The sequence below is a fragment of the Heterodontus francisci genome, unplaced genomic scaffold (assembly GCF_036365525.1).
Source record: "Heterodontus francisci isolate sHetFra1 unplaced genomic scaffold, sHetFra1.hap1 HAP1_SCAFFOLD_837, whole genome shotgun sequence".
NCBI classification, from domain to species: domain Eukaryota; kingdom Metazoa; phylum Chordata; class Chondrichthyes; order Heterodontiformes; family Heterodontidae; genus Heterodontus; species Heterodontus francisci.
The window spans coordinates 70,298-94,683 of record NW_027140645.1 but is presented as its reverse complement, the minus strand read 5'-3'; the positions used below and the strand labels follow the sequence as shown (position 1 = coordinate 94,683).

General features: G+C 49.1%; 1 protein-coding gene across 1 annotated transcript in view; it reads right to left on the bottom strand.

Annotated features, from left to right (window-relative positions):
• Window positions 1–24,386, bottom strand: part of crym (crystallin, mu) — a 35,178-nt gene continuing 10,792 nt past the window's right edge. The window contains exons 5-8 of the mRNA XM_068025865.1: window positions 6,363–6,546; window positions 4,013–4,134; window positions 3,065–3,149; window positions 1–598 (exon numbers count right to left, since the gene is read on the bottom strand). Of these exons, the coding sequence (XP_067881966.1) occupies window positions 522–598; window positions 3,065–3,149; window positions 4,013–4,134; window positions 6,363–6,546 (468 nt within the window). The 3' untranslated portion in view covers window positions 1–521. The remainder of the gene's footprint in view (window positions 599–3,064; window positions 3,150–4,012; window positions 4,135–6,362; window positions 6,547–24,386) is intronic.

The window sequence follows — 24,386 nt, the reverse complement described above, 5'->3', positions numbered from 1 at the left end:
CACAGTGATGTAAGGTTTTTTTATTTTTATTTGATAAAGTCAACTGGTAGTCTCATTAATAACTTGGTTTACATTTGTCATAAAGACAGAATGTGTCAATTTAGCTCATTTATCAGCTGTCTCCCCTCCGCTCTGAAATGTTTCAACACAAGATAAGTTGACAAACATGATTACAATTAGACATGAACCTGAATAGCAGAAATTTGCCTGGCTATGGGAAAAGAGGAGGGGTGTGGGACTAATTGGGATAGCTCTTTCAAAGAGCTGGCATTGACACGATGGGCTGAATGGCCAGTACTGTGTCATTTTGTATGATTCTGTAAGCTGATGAAATCAAACAAGTAACAAACATTGGTAACAATTGGGTTGAAGTTCAACTACTGATACTGTGTACAAGATCAGAGGGGTTTGTTTCTAACTTGCAAAGGCTAAATTACATTCATTTCTTCCATTATTCTGATTCAACATCATCTGATTCAGTGAAACAATCTTCAGTAGAAGGGAAACTGTATTTTTTGATGTTATAATTTCTGTTTATTTTTAATTTCCCAACAATCATAAACCAGCTTCGCAGTAACGGTGTCTTCAATGGCCATTCCTGAAAGAAATTAACAACACAAAGACACTTTAGCATTCAAAGCTTTATTTAAGTAACAAGATTGACTGGCTTGATGCAGATTCTGTGCACTGGCCACATCCATTCTTGTGCTCATTAAACTGATGGCAAAAGTACAAATGCAAAGTCAGACTCACTGGATCTTTTTAAAGTTTAAAAGATGGTCTTGCATCAGTTCTGTCTTTTCCCAATGTGGAGGCGGCCAGGAGGGGAGGAGTGGGGGGGGGGGGGGGGGTGGGTGGTGGCGTGATCCACTGATTGACACATAGCAGCAAGATCCTGGGTTCAATTCCCGCTCCCCCTGGCCTCAGTGTCCAAAGGATGTAAAACCAGCCAGAATTTCACCCCCGTCGCCAGCTGGATGTGCAGGGAGGGCCGGGTGAGGAAAGATCAGGCTTGCTGGTGATGCTGCAGCAGTTGAATAACCTACTAATGCTCACATGCAGAAAGAAAAAATCACTAGAGGCCAAATGGTGCTGTGAAATGGTATCTCAAAAAGCAAAGTGCAAATAAAATTGGAGTTATACTGCACTCTGTGTGTCAATGCAAGACCAGAGTTATACTGCACTCTGTGGGTCAATGCAAGACCAGAGTTATACTGCACTCTGTGGGTCAATGCAAGACCAGAGTTATACTGCACTCTGTGGGTCAATGCAAGACCAGAGTTATACTGCACTCTGTGGGTCAATGCAAGACCAGAGTTATACTGCACTCTGTGGGTCAATGCGAGACCAGAGTTATACTGCACTCTGTGGGTCAATGCAAGGCCAGAGTTATACTGCACTCTGTGGGTCAATGCAAGGCCAGAGTTATACTGCACTCTGTGGGTCAATGCGAGACCAGAGTTATACTGCACTCTGTGGGTCAATGCGAGACCAGAGTTATACTGCACTCTGTGGGTCAATGCAAGACCGGAGTTATACTGCACTCTGTGGGTCAATGCAAGATCAGAGTTATACTGCACTCTGTGGGTCAATGCGAGACCAGAGTTATACTGCACTCTGTGGGTCAATGCAAGACCAGAGTTATACTGCACTCTGTGGGTCTGCAAGACCGGAGTTATACTGCACTCTGTGGGTCAATGCAAGACCGGAGTTATACTGCACTCTGTGGGTCAATGCGAGACCAGAGTTATACTGCACTCTGTGGGTCAATGCGAGACCAGAGTTATACTGCACTCTGTGGGTCAATGCAAGACCGGAGTTATACTGCACTCTGTGGGTCAATGCAAGACCAGAGTTATACTGCACTCTGTGGGTCAATGCGAGACCAGAGTTATACTGCACTCTGTGGGTCAATGCGAGACCAGAGTTATACTGCACTCTGTGGGTCAATGCAAGACCAGAGTTATACTGCACTCTGTGGGTCAATGCGAGACCAGAGTTATACTGCACTCTGTGGGTCAATGCGAGACCAGAGTTATACTGCACTCTGTGGGTCAATTCGAGACCAGAGTTATACTGCACTCTGGGTCAATGCAAGACCAGAGTTATACTGCACTCTGTGGGTCAATGCAAGACCAGAGTTATACTGCACTCTGTGGGTCAATGCGAGACCAGAGTTATACTGCACTCTGTGGGTCAATGCGAGACCAGAGTTATACTGCACTCTGGGTCAATGCGAGACCAGAGTTATACTGCACTCTGTGGGTCAATGCAAGACCAGAGTTATACTGCACTCTGTGGGTCAATGCGAGACCAGAGTTATACTGCACTCTGGGTCAATGCAAGACCAGAGTTATACTGCACTCTGGGTCAATGCGAGACCAGAGTTATACTGCACTCTGTGGGTCATTGCAAGACCAGAGTTATACTGCACTCTGGGTCAATGCAAGATCAGAGTTATACTGCACTCTGTGGGTCATTGCAAGACCAGAGTTATACTGCACTCTGGGTCAATGCGAGACCAGAGTTATACTGCACTCTGTGGGTCATTGCAAGACCAGAGTTATACTGCACTCTGGGTCAATGCGAGACCAGAGTTATACTGCACTCTGTGGGTCATTGCAAGACCAGAGTTATACTGCACTCTGGGTCAATGCGAGACCAGAGTTATACTGCACTCTGTGGGTCAATGCAAGACCAGAGTTATACTGCACTCTGTGGGTCATTGCAAGACCAGAGTTATACTGCACTCTGGGTCAATGCAATGCATGAAGCAAAAATTTAAGTACAGCTGACCCTTGAAGCACATTCTTAAAGTGGACTCCATACCATTAGCACGGGATTTTACAGCTGGTTGTAATGTGTTTTGGTGAATTATTTATCCTTTAACACCAAACGGTGACAATTAAGCAAATTCTACAACAGAATAAAATGTATCTGAAAGTGACTTTTTTTGAACTCAATTCGAAACTGTATTGAATCTTTCACTAGAACACAGAGCAGCAGTCAATGGCCAGCTTTCCCCTGTCATCAGCTCTCTTAATAATGGCTTGTTTGTTCTTACCTAATGATTTGAAAACCGTGGTCCTCTCACACAGAGCAGGTTTACTTCCTTTCACCACTTCTCCCAATTCCGCAAAGATCTCAGCCTGTGAGATGAATTGAAAAGAAGCTTTGTTCCTGTCCATGAACATCAAACAACAAATCTTTTACAATTTAATTGAAAGAGCAATTAAATCCAACCAGTGGCAACAGAGTGCAATTCAATGATTGGATACGATCAGGATTCCACTTTGGTGAGTTTGATAATATATATTACAACCTTACTAGAACTTCTCTTTTGAATCTTTCTGCACTCTTATTCCTGCCTTGACAATTTTGTATCCTTATCCCCTTCTGGCTTCTTGCTCAAGCATCCATTCTTCACCTGTGGAGTCTCAATAGTTGTGCTTATTTGACTTTGATGTGCATCACTATCTATTCTCACTGGACCCTAACACACCTGCACTTTACAGTGATGGTGGGAGGATGGGAAGGGAAGTGGGTGGGATGGCCGGATGTCACTAATTAGTGATCAGGAGCAGGAACCTTGACTGATTTTTCCCTTCCCTGGCTCCAGAATTACAGGTGTCGTTCCCAAACAGGACCCAGATAACCCGTCTCGAAAGGACGAGCTTTGGGTCTGCGTGATTCAGTAATTCACCGAGGCATTGGGGGAAACTCCTGCAATCGTTTCTGCAGAATGGCGATTAAACTCATGGGATGTGTCAGAAACTGTATCAGAAAGTATTTAATTTTAAAGAATTATTTCCACAGCAACACAGTGGAGCAAGGAGGAGGTTGTATTCTGGGTGATCTCGGCTGGAGGTCCCCAAGCAGAGATCTGGAAAGGCAAAGGATAGAAACAATGTCCTGAAGCCTTCAGATCAACACCAGGATTCAGAATCAGTGAAGGGCTGGACAATCACATCAGAATCGAAGTAAAGTACAGAACTGAAATGAAATGCATTACGCCCGAGAGGATGACATCCCCAGATTCGCTCATGGCTCCCTCTCTGCTATCCACATACAGGACAGCACTCTTCATTAGCTCATCATCCAGCTCCCTCCAGCCTGGGCGACAAGCTCCAACAGCTGCAAGATAAAGTAATGCACCACAAACATACATTAGAGAATTGAACTGGAAGAATGTTAATGCTCTTTAACAAACAGGTATTTTATGAGCTTTTCCCCTACCTGGAGACCTTAAGAAGGTTGTGAGTTCAAGTCCAACTTTAGAAACTTGAGCACATAATCCAGGCTGACACTCCCAGTGTAATACTGAGGGAGTGCTGCACTGTCAGAGGGGCAGTGCTGAGGGAGTGCTGCACTGTCAGAGGGGCAGTGCTGAGGGAGCGCTGCACTGTCAGAGGGGCAGTGCTGAGGGAGCTCTGCACTGTCAGAGGGTCAGTACTGAGGGAGTGCTGCACTGTCAGAGGGGCAGTACTGAGGGAGTGCTGCACTGTCAGAGGGGCAGTGCTGAGGGAGTGCTGCACTGTCAGAGGGGCAGTGCTGAGGGAATGCTGCACTGTCAGAGGGGCAGTGCTGAGGGAGTGCTGCACTGTCAGAGGGGCAGTACTGAAGGAGCTCTGCACTGTCAGAGGGTCAGTACTGAGGGAGTGCTGTAGTGTCAGAGGGACAATGCTGAGAGAGTGCCACACTGTCAGAGGGGCAGTGCTGAGGGAGTGCTGCACTGTCAGAGGGGCAGTGCTGAGGGAGTGCTGCACTGTCAGAGGGGCAGTGCTGAGGGAGTGCTGCACTGTCAAAGGGGTAGTACTGAAGGAGTGCTGCACTGTCAGAGGGGCAGTACAGAGGGAGCGCTGCACTGTCAGAGGAGCAGTACTGAGGGAGCGCTGCACTGTGGAAGGGGCAGTACTGAGGGAGCGCTGCACTGTCAGAGGGTCAGTACTGAGGGAGCGCTGCACTGTTAGAGGGTCAGTACTGAGGGAGTGCTGCACTGTCAGAGGGGCAGTACTGAGGGAGTGCTGCGCTGTCGGAGGGTCAGTACTGAGGGAGCGCTGCACTGTCAGAGGGGCAGTACTGAGAGAGCGCTGCACTGTGGAAGGGGCAGTACTGAGGGAGCGCTGCACTGTCAGAGGGGCAGTACTGAGGGAGCGCTGCACTGTTAGAGGGGCAGTACTGAGGGAGTGCTGCACTGTCAGAGGGGCAGTACTGAGGGAGTGCTGCGCTGTCGGAGGGTCAGTACTGAGGGAGCGCTGCACTGTCAGAGGGGCAGTACTGAGGGAGCACTGCACTGTGGAAGGGGCAGTACTGAGGGAGCGCTGCACTGTTAGAGGGGCAGTACTGAGGGAGTGCTGCACAGTGGAGGGGCAGTACTGAGGGAGCGCTGCACTGTTAGAGGGGCAGTACTGAGGGAGCGCTGCACTGTCAGAGGAGCAGTACTGAGGGAGTGCTGCACTGTCAGAGGAGCAGTACTGAGGGAGCGCTGCACTGTTAGAGGGGCAGTACTGAGGGAGTGCTGCACTGTCAGAGGGGCAGTACTGAGGGAGTGCTGCGCTGTCGGAGGGTCAGTACTGAGGGAGCGCTGCACTGTCAGAGGGGCAGTACTGAGGGAGCACTGCACTGTGGAAGGGGCAGTACTGAGGGAGCGCTGCACTGTCAGAGGAGCAGTACTGAGGGAGTGCTGCACTGTCAGAGGAGCAGTACTGAGGGAGCGCTGCACTGTGGAGGGGGTAGTACTGTGGGTGTCCTGCACAGTCTGAGGTGCCATTAAACTGAACCTTTGGTTCAGACAGATGTTAGAGATCTCAGAAACCATTTCAAGAAGAGCAGTGAGTTGTCCTAGCCAACATTCCTCCCTCAGCCAACACCAAATTAACTTTCCACCCATTTCATTTACTATTCGTGGGATCTTGCTGTGTGCAAATTTTCCTTCAGTGTTTACCTAAATAAGGAGAGAAAGTAGAGGTCATACATACTTCAATGGATGCCCAACAGGTTGGAATCTCCTGAGGATATGACAGAAGGTTAAGAAAACGTGGGCAACGAACAAAAATTAACAGCAGCGGGAGCTGGGCACTCTGAATCCCGGGATTGAATCCGTACCACTCAGCTGGATGTAAACACCCCAAATCCTGGGATTCAGCCAATCGTGGGTGAGGCAGAGACCCAATGCTGAGGTTTCATGCCATCGAGAGGCCTTCATCCCCAAGTTACTGGAATGTTTCCTTAAGTTATGCTTTTGAAAATATCTCCAAAACTTTTTGTGTAAATTCTCAACACACTGATTCCAAAATGAAACAGGAATGTAAATATGTTTCAGCAACTTGTGAAGGTGCAGGCTCGGTGAACTCGGTACATACCATTAACATGGGCTCCAGGTTTCACCCATTCTCCAAACAGGACGGGCTCCGTTGCCATGGTGACTGTTATCACCACATCAGCACCAAGAACAGCTTCTTTTGCAGATGCACACACCTGGACTGGTCCCTTAACTGTTTTAACAAACTTCTCGACTCGCTCTCGAGTTCGGCTCCACACTTTCACCTGCGATGATCCAATCAATGGAATAGAAGTTATTTCAGTTAAAAATGTAGCAGATGAATAAACGTTTGAGATACTGGGAATATTTTCACTGGAACAGAGAAGCCAAGAGGAGATTTAACTGAGCTCGTTATAATTACAAATGGGAAAGATTGTTCATTCTAGTGGTTCCACAAACAGCAATGTGGTAATGACCAGGGAATCTGTTTCAGTGTTGGTTCAGGAATAAATATTGGCCAGGACGCTGGGGAGAACTTCTTGGAAATAGTGTCCTGTGATCTTTCAGATGCACCTGAGGGGGCAGACAGGACCTCAGTTTAATGTCTCACTTCTCGCAGTGCAGCACTCACTCAGTACTGACCCTCCCACAGTGCAGCACTCCCTCAGTACTGACCCTCCCACAGTACAGCACTCCCTCAGTACTGACCCTCCCACAGTACAGCACTCACTCAGTACTGACCCTCCCACAGTACAGCACTCACTCAGTACTGACCCTCCCACAGTACAGCACTCCCTCAGTACTGACCCTCCCACAGTACAGCACTCCCTCAGTACTGACCCTCCCACAGTACAGCACTCACTCAGTACTGACCCTCCCACAGTACAGCACTCCCTCAGTACTGACCCTCCCACAGTACAGCACTCCCTCAGTACTGACCCTCCGACAGTGCAGCACTCCCTCAGTACTGACCCTCCCACAGTGCAGCACTCACTCAGTACTGACCCTCCCACAGTACAGCACTCCCTCAGTACTGACCCTCCCACAGTACAGCACTCCCTCAGTACTGACCCTCCCACAGTACAGCACTCCCTCAGTACTGACCCTCCCACAGTACAGCACTCACTCAGTACTGACCCTCCCACAGTACAGCACTCCCTCAGTACTGACCCTCCGACAGTGCAGCACTCCCTCAGTACTGACCCTCCCACAGTACAGCACCCACTCAGTACTGACCCTCCGACAGTGCAGCACTCCCTCAGTACTGACCCTCCGACAGTACAGCACTCCCTCAGTACTGACCCTCCCACAGTGCAGCACTCCCTCAGTACTGACCCTCCCACAGTACAGCACTCCCTCAGTACTGACCCTCCCACAGTACAGCACTCACTCAGTACTGACCCTCCCACAGTACAGCACTCCCTCAGTACTGACCCTCCCACAGTACAGCACTCACTCAGTACTGACCCTCCCACAGTGCAGCACTCCCTCAGTACTGACCCTCCCACAGTACAGCACTCCCTCAGTACTGACCCTCCCACAGTGCAGCACTCCCTCAGTACTGACCCTCCCACAATACAGCACTCACTCAGTACTGACCCTCCGACAGTGCAGCACTCCCTCAGTACTGACCCTCCGACAGTACAGCACTCCTTCAGTACTGACCCTCCCACAGTGCAGTACTCCCTCAGTACTGACCCTCCCACAGTGCAGCACTCCCTCAGTACTGACCCTCCCACAGTACAGCACTCACTCAGTACTGACCCTCCCACAGTACAGCACTCCCTCAGTACTGACCCTCCCACAGTGCAGCACTCCCTCAGTACTGACCCTCCCACAGTACAGCACTCACTCAGTACTGACCCTCCGACAGTGCAGCACTCCCTCAGTACTGACCATCCGACAGTACAGCACTCCCTCAGTACTGACCCTCCCACAGTGCAGCACTCCCTCAGTACTGACACTCCCACAGTACAGCACTCACTCAGTACTGACCCTCCGACAGTGCAGCACTCCCTCAGTACTGACCCTCCCACAGTACAGCACTCACTCAGTACTGACCCTCCCACAGTACAGCACTCCCTCAGGACTGACCCTCCAACAGTGCAGCACTCCCTCAGTACTGATCCTCCAACTGTGCAGCACTCCCTCAGTACTGACCCTCCCACAGTACAGCACTCACTCAGTACTGACCCTCCAACAGTACAGCACTCCCTCAGGACTGACCCTCCAACAGTGCAGCACTCCATCAGTACTGATCCTCCAACTGTGCAGCACTCCCTCAGTACTGACCCTCCCACAGTACAGCACTCCCTCAGTACTGACCCTCCCACAGTGCAGCACTCCCTCAGTACTGACCCTCCCACAGTACAGCACTCACTCAGTACTGACCCTCCGACAGTGCAGCACTCCCTCAGTACTGACCCTCCCACAGTACAGCACTCACTCAGTACTGACCCTCCCACAGTACAGCACTCCCTCAGGACTGACCCTCCAACAGTGCAGCACTCCCTCAGTACTGACCCTCCAACAGTACAGCACTCTCTCAGTACTGACCCTCCAACAGTGCAGCACTCCCTCAGTACTGACCCTCCAACTGTGCAGCACTCCCTCAGTACTGACCCTCCAACAGTACAGCACTCTCTCAGTACTGAACTGCAGTGTCCGCTTTGATATCTGTGCTCACGTCTCTGGAGTTTGGTCTAAACCCACAACCTTCTGTCTTAGAGGCAACAGCGTTATCTAACACTCACAGAGTGATAGGGCCACTAGATGCTTTGTCACAGGGTGTGATGGAGGCAGAGACCATGGCAACTTTTAAGGGCAATCGGGATGACAATTTGAAGCACAGGTAGGATGAGGAGGAGACAGCAGGACTAGGGGAATGTGCATGGCTGCATAAGAGTTAAGGCTGACACAGGGATCAGCACAGGACTCGCTGTGCTGGAAACTGCCAGCCGATCTTCGTCTGTTTTTAGATTGCTTCTGAGGTCTAATGCTGGTCCTGGGTAACTCAAAAAACTCACTCAAGTCTTGGGAGGATGTTTGATTGTGGGGATCGCAGACTCACACTCGCGACACTCACTCTCAGCTCGACTCAGCATACTCGCACTCACTAGCAGCTAATATACTAGAGATAGCTATAGAGATAGATAGCTATCATCGAGATAATATAGAGATCGAAAGATCTCTAGAGATAGATAGATATCGAGCTCACTCACCTCTCACTCAGCTCTCACTATCGATATCAAGACTCTCACTCACTCAGATACTCTCTCTAGATACGATCTATAGCTAGATATATAGAGATAGATATAGAGATAGATAGATATATAGAGATAGATAGATATCACTCAGAGATACAAGCTCACTAGCGAGATAGCTCGCTGTACTCGAGCTCAGATAGCTATTATAGAGATAGATAGATATATAGATGATATATAGAGATAGATAGATATATAGAGATAGATAGATGTATCGAGCTAGATAGCTCTACTCGATACGCTACTAGACTAACTCAGCTCTACTCAGCACTCTCAGCTAGACTAGATAGCTCTCTCACTCACTAGATACTATCGACTCACTCTAGACTCGACTCAGAACTCTACTCAGAGACTCGATATAGAGATAGATATGGTAGAGATAGATAGATATAGAGATCGATAGATATATAGAGATATATGCTAGACTCGACTAGACTATATAGAGATAGATATATATAGCGATAGATATAGATAGATAGATATCACTCAGCTCACACACTCTCACTCGCACCTCAGATCGATAGCACTCTCAGCACTCGATATAGAGCTAGCTAGCTATACTAGCAGATAGATAGATATCTATAGAGATAGATAGATAGGATCTACTAGACGACTAGCATCGACTCTCAGCTCACTCGACTCACTCTCACTAGAGATAGCACTATCGACTATCGACTCGACACTCTCTCGAGCACAATACTCTCACTCACTCACACACTCTCACTCACTCGACAGCTCTCACTCAGACTCACACGACTCACTCACGACGACTCTCACTCACACACTCTCACTCACACTCTCACTCACTCACACACTCTCTCTACGATCGACATACTCTCACTCACTCAATACTCACTCACTCACTCACACTCTCACTCACTCACACACTCTCACTCCCACTCTCACTCACTCACACACTCTCACTCACACTCTCTCTCCACTCGACACACTCTCAGCTCACTCACACACTCTCAGATCACTCACGACACTCTCACACATACTCTCACTCACTCGACACACTCTCACTCACACTCTCACTCACTCACACACTCTCACTCACTCACACACTCTCACACATACTCTCACTCACTCACACACTCTCACTCACACTCTCACTCACTCACACACTCTCACACATACTCTCACTCACTCACACACTCTCACTCACTCCTCACTCACTCACACACTCTCACTCACACTCTCACTCACTCACACACTCTCACTCACACTCTCACTCACTCACACACTCTCACTCACTCACACACTCTCACACATACTCTCACACTCACTCTCACTCACACTCTCACTCACTCACACACTCTCACTCACACTCTCACTCACTCACACACTCTCACTCACACTCTCACTCACTCACACACTCTCACTCACTCACACACTCTCACTCACACTCTCACTCACTCACACATACTCTCACTCACTCACACACTCTCACTCACTCACATACTCTCACTCACTCACACACTCACACACTCACTCACTCACTCACACTCTCACTCACTCACTCACACACTCTCACTCACTCACACACTCTCACTCACTCACACACTCTCACTCACTCACACACTCTCACACATACTCTCACTCACTCACACTCTCACTCACTCACTCACACACTCTCACTCACTCACACACTCTCACTCACACTCACACACTCTCACACATACTCTCACTCACTCACACACTCTCACACATACTCTCACTCACTCACACTCTCACTCACTCACTCACACACACTCACTCACTCACACACTCTCACTCACTCACACACTCTCACTCACACTCTCACTCACTCACACACTCTCACTCACTCACACACTCTCACACATACTCTCACTCACTCACACACTCTCACTCACTCACACACTCTCACTCACTCACACACTCTCACACATACTCTCACTCACTCACACACTCTCACTCACTCACACACTCTCACACATACTCTCACTCACTCACACACTCTCACTCACTCACATACTCTCACACATACTCTCACTCACTCACACACTCTCACTCACTCACACACTCTCACTCACTCATACACTCTCACACATACTCTCACTTACTCACACACTCTCACTCACTCACACACTCTCACACATACTCTCACACTCACACACTCTCACTCACTCACACACTCTCACTCACTCACACACTCTCACTCACTCACAGTCACTCACTCACACAGTCTCACTCACACAGTCTCACTCACTCATACACTCTCACTCACTCACACACTCTCACTCACTCACACACTCTCACTCACTCATACACTCTCACTCACTCATACACTCTCACTCACTCACATACTCTCACTCACTCACACACTCACTCACTCACTCACACTCTCACTCACTCACACACTCACACACTCTCACTCACTCACACTCTCACTCACTCACACACTCTCACTCACTCACACACTCTCACACATACTCTCACTCACTCACACACTCTCACTCACTCACATACTCTCACACATACTCTCACTCACTCACACACTCTCACTCACTCACACACTCACACTCACTCATACACTCTCACTCACTCACACACTCTCACTCACTCACACACTCTCACTCACTCACACACTCTCACTCACTCACACACTCTCACACATACTCTCACACTCTCACTCACTCACAGTCTCACTCACTCACAGTCTCACTCACTCACACAGTCTCACTCACTCACACAGTCTCACTCACTCACACACTCTCACTCACTCACTCACACACTCACACTCACACACACTCTCACTCACACATACTCTCACTCACTCACAGTCTCACTCACTCACAGTCTCACTCACTCACACAGTCTCACTCACTCACACAGTCTCACTCACTCACACACACTCACACACACATACTCTCACTCACTCACAGTCTCACTCACTCACACACTCTCACTCACTCACACACACTCACACTCACACATACTCTCACTCACTCACAGTCTCACTCACTCACACAGTCTCACTCACTCATACACTCTCACTCACTCACACACTCTCACTCACTCACATACTCTCACTCACTCACACTCTCACTCACTCACACACTCTCACTCACTCACACACTCTCACTCACTCACACACTCTCACTCACTCACACTCACACACACATACTCTCACTCACTCACAGTCTCACTCACTCACACAGTCTCACTCACTCACACACTCTCACTCACTCACTCACACTCTCACTCACTCACATACTCTCACTCACTCACATACTCTAACTCACTCACACACTCTCACTCACTCACACACTCTCACTCACTCACACACTCTCACTCACTCACACATACTCTCACTCACTTACACACTCTCACTCACTCATACACTCTCACTCACACACACTCTCACTCACTCACACTCTCACTCACTCACTCACATACTCTCACTCACTCACACACTCACTCACTCACATACTCCCACTCACTCACACACACTCACTCACACACTCTCACTCACACACTCTCACTCACACACTCTCACTCACACACTCTCACTCACACACTCTCACTCACACACTCTCACTCACACACTCTCACACTCTCACTCACTCTCACACATACTCTCACTCTCACACATACTCTCACTCACTCACATACTCTCACTCACTCACACACTCTCACACATACTCTCACTCACTCACACTCTCACTCACTCACACACTCTCACACATACTCTCACTCACTCACACACTCTCACACATACTCTCACTCACTCACACACTCTCTCACTCTCTCTCACACTCTCTCACTCTCTCTCACTCTCTCTCACACTCTCTCACACTCTCTCACACTCTCTCACACTCTCTCACACTCACTCACTCACTCTCTCACTCTCTCACTCTCTCACTCTCACACATACTCTCACTCACTCACACACTCTCACACATACACTCACTCACTCACACACTCTCACTCACTCACACACTCTCACTCACTCACACAGACTCACTCACACACTCTCACTCACACATACTCTCACTCACTCACAGTCTCACTCACTCACACAGTCTCACTCACTCACACACTCTCACTCACTCACACATACTCTCACTCACTCACACATACTCTCACTCACTTACACACTCTCACTCACTCACACACTCTCACTCACTCACACACTCTCACTCACTCACATACTCTCACTCACATACTCTCACTCACTCACACACTCTCACTCACTCACACTCTCACTCACTCACTCACATACTCTCACTCACTCACACACTCTCACACTCTCACTCACACACTCTCACACTCTCACTCACTCTCACACATACTCTCACTCATTCACATACTCTCACTCACTCACACACTCTCACACATACTCTCACTCACTCACACACTCTCACTCACTCACACACTCTCACACATACTCTCACTCACTCACACACTCTCACACACTCTCACTCACTCTCTCACACACTCTCACACTCTCACACTTTCACACTTTCACACTCTCACACTCTCACACTCTCACTCTCTCACTCTCACTCACTCACACACTCTCACACATACACTCACTCACTCACTCTCACTCACTCACTCACTCTCACTCACTCACACACTCTCACTCACTCACACACACAGACACACACACACAGACTCACAAAGACACTCACACACAGACACTCACACACACAGATTCACACAGACACACACACACAGACTCACAAAGACACTCACACACAGACTCACACACACAGACACACACACAGACTCACAAAGACACTCACACACACAGATTCACACAGACACACACACACAGACTCACAAAGACACTCACACACAGACTCACACACAGACTCACACACACAGACTCACAAAGACACTCACACACAGACACTCACACACACAGATTCACACAGACACTCACACACAGACTCACACACAGACTCACACACACAGACTCACACACACAGACACTCACACACAGATTCACACAGACACTCACACACAGACTCACACACACAGACACTCACACACAGACACTCACACACACAGATTCACACTGACACTCACACACAGACACACACACACAGATTCACACAGACACTCACACACAGACTCACACACACAGACACTCACACACACAGACACTCACACACACAGACACTCACACAGACAGATTCACACACAGACTCACACACAGACTCACACACACAGACACTCACACACAGATTCACACAGACACTCACACACAGACTCACACACACAGACACTCACACACAGACACTCACACACACAGATTCACACTGACACTCACACACAGACACACACACAGATTCTCACACACACAGACACTCACACACAGACACTCACACACAGACACTCACACACAGACACACACAGACACTCACACACAGACACTCACACACAGACACTCACACACAGACACACACACACAGACACTCACACACAGACTCACACACACAGATTCTCACACACAGACACTCACACACAGACACTCACACACAGACACTCACACACAGACACTCACACACAGACACACACAGACACACACACACAAAGATTCACACACAAAGATTCACACATACACTCACACACAGACTCACACACAGACTCACACACACAGACTCACACACACAGACTCAGACACACAGACTCAGACACACAGACTCACACACACAGACTCACAGACACTCACACACAGACACTCACACACACAGATTCACACTGACACTCACAGACACACACACAGACACTCACACACAGACTCACACAGACACTCACACACAGACACTCACACACAGACACTCACACACAGACACTCACGCACACAGACTCACGCACACAGACTCACGCACACAGACTCACGCACAGACACTCACACTCACACACAGACTCTGACACACAGACTCACACACACAGACACTCACACACAGACACACACACTCAGACACACAGACTCTGACACAGACACTCACACACAGACACTCACACACAGACACTCACACACACAGACTCACACACAGACACTCACACACAGACACACACACACAAAGATTCACACAGACACTCACACACAGACTCACACACAGACTCACACACACAGACTCACACACACAGACTCACACACACAGACTCACACTGACACACACAGACTCACACACACAGACTCACACACACAGACTCACACACACAGACTCACACACACAGACACTCACACACAGACACTCACACACACAGATTCACACTGACACTCACAGACACACACACAGACACTCACACACAGACTCACACACACAGACCCACACACACAGACTCACACAGACACTCACACACAGACACTCACACACAGACACTCACACACACAGATTCACACTGACACTCACACACAGACACTCACACACACAGATTCACACTGACACTCACACACAGACTCACACACAGACACTCACACACACAGATTCACACTGACACTCACACACAGACACTCACACACACAGATTCACACTGACACTCACACACAGACTCACACACACAGACTCTCACACACAGACTCTCACACACAGACACTCACGCACACAGACTCACGCACAGACACTCACACTCACACACAGACTCTGACACACAGACTCACACACACAGACACTCACACACAGACACACAGACTCTCACACACAGACTCTCACACACAGACTCTCACACACACACACTCACACACAGACACTCACACACAGACACTCACACACACAGATTCACACTGACACTCACACACAGACACACCCACAGACTCTCACACACAGGCTCACACACACAGACTCACACAGACACTCACACACACAGATTCTCACACACACAGATCCTCACACACACAGATCCTCACACACAGACACACACACAGACACTCACACACAGACACACACAGACACACACACACACAGACACACACACACAGACACTCACACACAGACACTCACACACAGACACTCACACACACAGATTCACACAGACTCACACACGGACTCACACACACAGACTCAGACACACAGACTCAGACACACAGACTCAGACACACAGACTCACACACAGACACTCACACACACAGATTCACACTGACACACACAGACACACACACAGACTCACACACACAGACACACACACACAGACACACACACACAGACACACACACACAGACTCACACACACAGACTCACACACAGACACTCACACACAGACACTCACACACAGACACACACACAGACACACACACAGACACACACACTCAGACACACACACTCAGACACACACACTCAGACACACAGACTCTCACACACAGACTCTCACACACAGACACTCACGCACACAGACACTCACGCACAGACACTCACGCACAGACACTCACGCACACAGACTCACACACACAGACACTCACACACGCTCACACACAGACTCACACAGACTCACACAGACTCACACAGACTCACACAGACTCACACACACAGACACTCACACACAGACACTCACACACAGACACTCACACACAGACACTCACACACACAGATTCACACAGACTCTCACACACAGACACTCACACACACAGACTCACACACACAGACTCACAAAGACACTCACACACAGACACTCACACACACAGATTCACACAGACTCTCACACACAGACACTCACACACACAGATTCACACAGACTCTCACACACAGACACTCACACACACAGACTCACACACACAGACTCACAAAGACACTCACACACACAGACACTCACACACAGACTCACACACACAGACTCACAAAGACACTCACACACAGACACTCACACACACAGATTCACACAGACTCTCACACACAGACACTCACACACACAGACTCACACACACAGACTCACAAAGACACTCACACACACAGACACTCACACACAGACTGACACACAGACTCACACACAGACTCTCACAGACTCTCACACACACAGGTTCACACTGACACTCACACACACAGATTCACACAGACACTCACACACAGGTTCACACAGACACTCACACACAGATACTCACACACAGACTCACACACAGTCACACACACTCACACACAGACTCTGACACGCAGACACTCACACAGACTCACACACAGACACACAGACTCACACACAGACTCACACACAGACTCACACACAGACTCACACACAGACTCTCACAGACTCTCACACAGACTCTCACACACAGACACTCACACACAGACACTCACACACAGACACTCATACACACAGACACTCACACACACAGACACTCACACACACAGACTCACGCACACAGACACTCACGCACACAGACTCACGCACAGACACTCACGCACAGACACTCACGCACAGACTCACACACACAGACTCACACACACAGACTCACACACACAGACACTCACACACAGAGACTCACACACAGAGACTCACACACACAGACTCACACACAGACACTCACACAGACACTCACACAGACACTCACACAGACACTCACACAGACTCTCACACAGACTCTCACACACAGACACTCACACACAGACACTCACACACAGACACTCACACACACAGACTCACACACACAGACTCACACACAAAGACTCACACACACAGACTCACACACACAGACTCACACACAGACTCACACACACAGACACACCACACACAGACACACCACACACAGACACACCACACACAGAATCACACACACAGACTCACACACACAGACACTCACACACAGACACTCACACAGACACTCACACAGACTCACACACAGAGAATCACACACACAGACTCACACACAGACTCTCACACACAGACGCTCACACACAGACGCTCACACACAGAATCACACACAGAATCACACACAGAATCACACACAGAATCACACACACAGAATCACACACACAGACACTCACACACACAGACTCACACACACAGACCCACACACACAGACTCACACACACAGACTCACACACACAGACTCTCACACACACAGACACTCACACACACACAGACACTCACACACAGACACTCACACACAGACACTCACACACAGACACACACACACAGACACACACACACAGACTCACACACACAGACACACACAGACACTCACACACAGAAACTCACACACAGACTCTCACACACAGACACTCACACACAGACACACACAGACACATACACACAAAGATTCACACACAAAGATTCACACAGACACTCACACACAGACTCAGACACACAGACTCAGACACACAGACTCAGACACACAGATTCACACTGACACACACAGACTCACACACAGACACACACACAGACTCACACACACAGACTCACACACACAGACTCACACACAGACACTCACACACAGACACTCACACACAGATTCACACTGACACACACAGACACACACACAGACTCACACACACAGACACACACACAGACTCACACACACAGACTCACACAGACACTCACACACAGACACTCACATACAGACACTCACACACACAGATTCACACTGACACTCACACACAGACACACACACAGACTCACACACACAGACTCACACACACAGACACTCACACACAGACACTCACACACAGACACACACACTCACACACAGACTCTGACACACAGACTCTGACACACAGACACTCACGCACACAGACTCACGCACAGACACTCACACTCACACACAGACTCTGACACACAGACTCACACACACAGACACTCACACACAGACACACACACTCACACACAGACTCTGACACACAGACTCTCACACACAGACTCTCACGCACAGACACTCACGCACAGACACTCACGCACAGACACTCACGCACAGACACTCACGCACAGACTCACACACACAGACTCACACACACAGACTCACTCGAAGACACTCACACACACAGACACTCACACACACAGATTCACACTGACACTCACACACAGACACACACACAGACTCACACACACAGACTCACACACACAGACTCACACAGACACTCACACAGACACTCACACACACAGATTCTCACACACACAGATTCTCACACACACAGATCCTCACACACAGACACACACACAGACACACACACAGACACACACACAGACACTCACACACAGACACACACACACAGACACTCACACACAGACACACACACACAGACACTCACACACAGACACTCACACACAGACACTCACACACACACTCACATACACAGATTCACACAGACTCACACACAGACACTCACACACACAGATTCACACTGACACACACAGACACACACACAGACTCACACACACAGACTCACACACAGACTCACACACACAGACACTCACACACAGACACTCACACACAGACACTCACACACAGACACTCACACTCAGACACACAGACTCACACACACAGACTCACACACACAGACTCTCACACACAGACTCTCACGCACACAGACACTCACGCACAGACATTCACGCACAGACACTCACGCACACAGACTCACACACACAGACACTCACACACAGACTCACACACACAGACTCACACACACAGACTCACACACACAGACTCACAAAGACACTCACACACACAGATTCACACAGACTCTCACACACAGACACTCACACACACAGACTCACACACACAGACTCACAAAGACACTCACACACACAGACACTCACACACAGACTCACACACACAGACTCACAAAGACACTCACACACAGACACTCACACACACAGATTCACACAGACTCTCACACACAGACACACACACACAGACTCACACACACAGACTCACAAAGACACTCACACAGACTCACACACAGACTCACACACACAGACACACAGACACACACACACAGACACACACACACAGACACACACACACACAGGTTCACACTGACACTCACACACAGGTTCACACAGACACTCACACACAGATACTCACACACAGACTCACACACAGATACTCACACACAGTCACACACACTCACACACAGACTCTGACACGCAGACACTCACACAGACTCACACACAGACACACAGACTCACACACAGACTCTCACACAGACTCTCACACAGACTCTCACACACAGACACTCACACACAGACACTCACACACAGACACTCACACACAGACACACACACACAGACACACACACACAGACTCACACACACAGACACTCACACACAGACACTCACACACAGACTCACACACACAGACTCACACACACAGACTCACACACACACAGACTCTCACACACACAGACTCTCACACACAGACTCACACACACAGACTCACACACACAGACTCACACACACAGACACACCACACACAGACACACCACACACAGACACACCACACACAGAATCACACACAGAATCACACACACAGACTCACACACACAGACTCACACACACAGACACTCACACACAGACACTCACACAGACCCACACACACAGACTCACACACACAGACTCACACACACAGACTCACACACACAGACTCACACACAGAGAATCACACACAGAGAATCACACACACAGACTCACACAGACGCTGACACACACAGACTCACACACAGACGCTCACACACAGACGCTCACACACAGACGCTCACACACAGAATCACACACACAGACTCACACACACAGACTCACACACACAGACTCTCACACACACAGACTCACACACACAGACTCACACACACAGACACTCACACACACAGACACTCACACAGACACTCACACACACAGACACTCACACTCACAGACACACACACAGACTCTCACACACAGACACTCACACACAGACACTCACACACACAGACTCTCACACACAGACTCTCACACACAGACACTCACACACAGACACTCACACACAGACACTCACACACAGACTCACACACACAGACTCACACACACAGACTCACACACACAGACTCACACACACAGACACTCACACACAGACACTCACACACAGACTCACACACACAGACTCACACACACAGTCTCACACACACAGAGACACTCACACACAGACGCTCACACACACAGACACTCTCACACAGACACTCTCACACAGACACTCACACACAGACACTCACACACAGACACTCACACACAGACTCACACACACAGACTCACACACACAGACTCACACACACAGACTCACACACACAGACACTCACACACAGACACTCACACACAGACTCACACACACAGTCTCACACACACAGAGACACTCACACACAGACACTCACACACACAGATTCACACAGACTCTCACACACAGACACTCACACACACAGACTCACACACACAGACTCACAAAGACACTCACACACACAGACACTCACACACAGACTGACACACAGACTCACACACAGACTCTCACAGACTCTCACACACACAGGTTCACACTGACACTCACACACACAGATTCACACAGACACTCACACACAGGTTCACACAGACACTCACACACAGATACTCACACACAGACTCACACACAGTCACACACACTCACACACAGATTCTGACACGCAGACACTCACACAGACTCACACACAGACACACAGACTCACACACAGACTCACACACAGACTCACACACAGACTCACACACAGACTCTCACAGACTCTCACACAGACTCTCACACACAGACACTCACACACAGACACTCACACACAGACACTCACACACAGACACTCATACACACAGACACTCACACACACAGACACTCACACACACAGACACTCACACACACAGACTCACGCACACAGACACTCACGCACACAGACTCACGCACAGACACTCACGCACAGACACTCACGCACAGACTCACACACACAGACTCACACACACAGACACTCACACACAGAGACTCACACACAGAGACTCACACACAGAGACTCACACACACAGACTCACACACAGACACTCACACAGACACTCACACAGACACTCACACAGACACTCACACAGACTCTCACACAGACTCTCACACACAGACACTCACACACAGACACTCACACACAGACACTCACACACACAGACTCACACACACAGACTCACACACAAAGACTCACACACACAGACTCACACACACAGACTCACACACAGACTCACACACACAGACACACCACACACAGACACACCACACACAGACACACCACACACAGAATCACACACACAGACTCACACACACAGACACTCACACACAGACACTCACACAGACACTCACACAGACTCACACACAGAGAATCACACACACAGACTCACACACAGACTCTCACACACAGACGCTCACACACAGACGCTCACACACAGAATCACACACAGAATCACACACAGAATCACACACAGAATCACACACACAGAATCACACACACAGACACTCACACACACAGACTCACACACACAGACCCACACACACAGACTCACACACACAGACTCACACACACAGACTCTCACACACACAGACACTCACACACACACAGACACTCACACACAGACACTCACACACAGACACTCACACACAGACACACACACACAGACACACACACACACTCACACACAGAAACTCACACACAGACTCTCACACACAGACACTCACACACAGACACACACAGACACACACACACAAAGATTCACACACAAAGATTCACACAGACACTCACACACAGACTCAGACACACAGACTCAGACACACAGACTCAGACACACAGATTCAGACACACAGATTCACACAGACTCACACAGACTCACACACAGACACACACACAGACTCACACACACAGACTCACACACACAGACTCACACACAGACACTCACACACAGACACTCACACACAGATTCACACTGACACACACAGACACACACACAGACTCACACACACAGACACACACACAGACTCACACACACAGACACACACACAGACTCACACACACAGACTCACACAGACACTCACACACAGACACTCACATACAGACACTCACACACACAGATTCACACTGACAGTCACACACAGACACACACACAGACTCACACACACAGACTCACACACACAGACACTCACACACAGACACTCACACACAGACACACACACTCACACACAGACTCTGACACACAGACTCTGACACACAGACACTCACGCACACAGACTCACGCACAGACACTCACACTCACACACAGACTCTGACACACAGACTCACACACACAGACACTCACACACAGACACACACACTCACACACAGACTCTGACACACAGACTCTCACACACAGACTCTCACGCACAGACACTCACGCACAGACACTCACGCACAGACACTCACGCACAGACACTCACGCACAGACTCACACACACAGACTCACACACACAGACTCACTCGAAGACACTCACACACACAGACACTCACACACACAGATTCACACTGACACTCACACACAGACACACACACAGACTCACACACACAGACTCTCACACACAGACTCACACAGACACTCACACAGACACTCACACACACAGATTCTCACACACACAGATTCTCACACACACAGATCCTCACACACAGACACACACACAGACACACACACAGACACACACACAGACACTCACACACAGACACACACACACAGACACACACACACAGACACTCACACACAGACACACACACACAGACACTCACACACAGACACTCACACACAGACACTCACACACACACTCACATACACAGATTCACACAGACTCACACACAGACACTCACACACACAGATTCACACTGACACACACAGACACACACACAGACTCACACACACAGA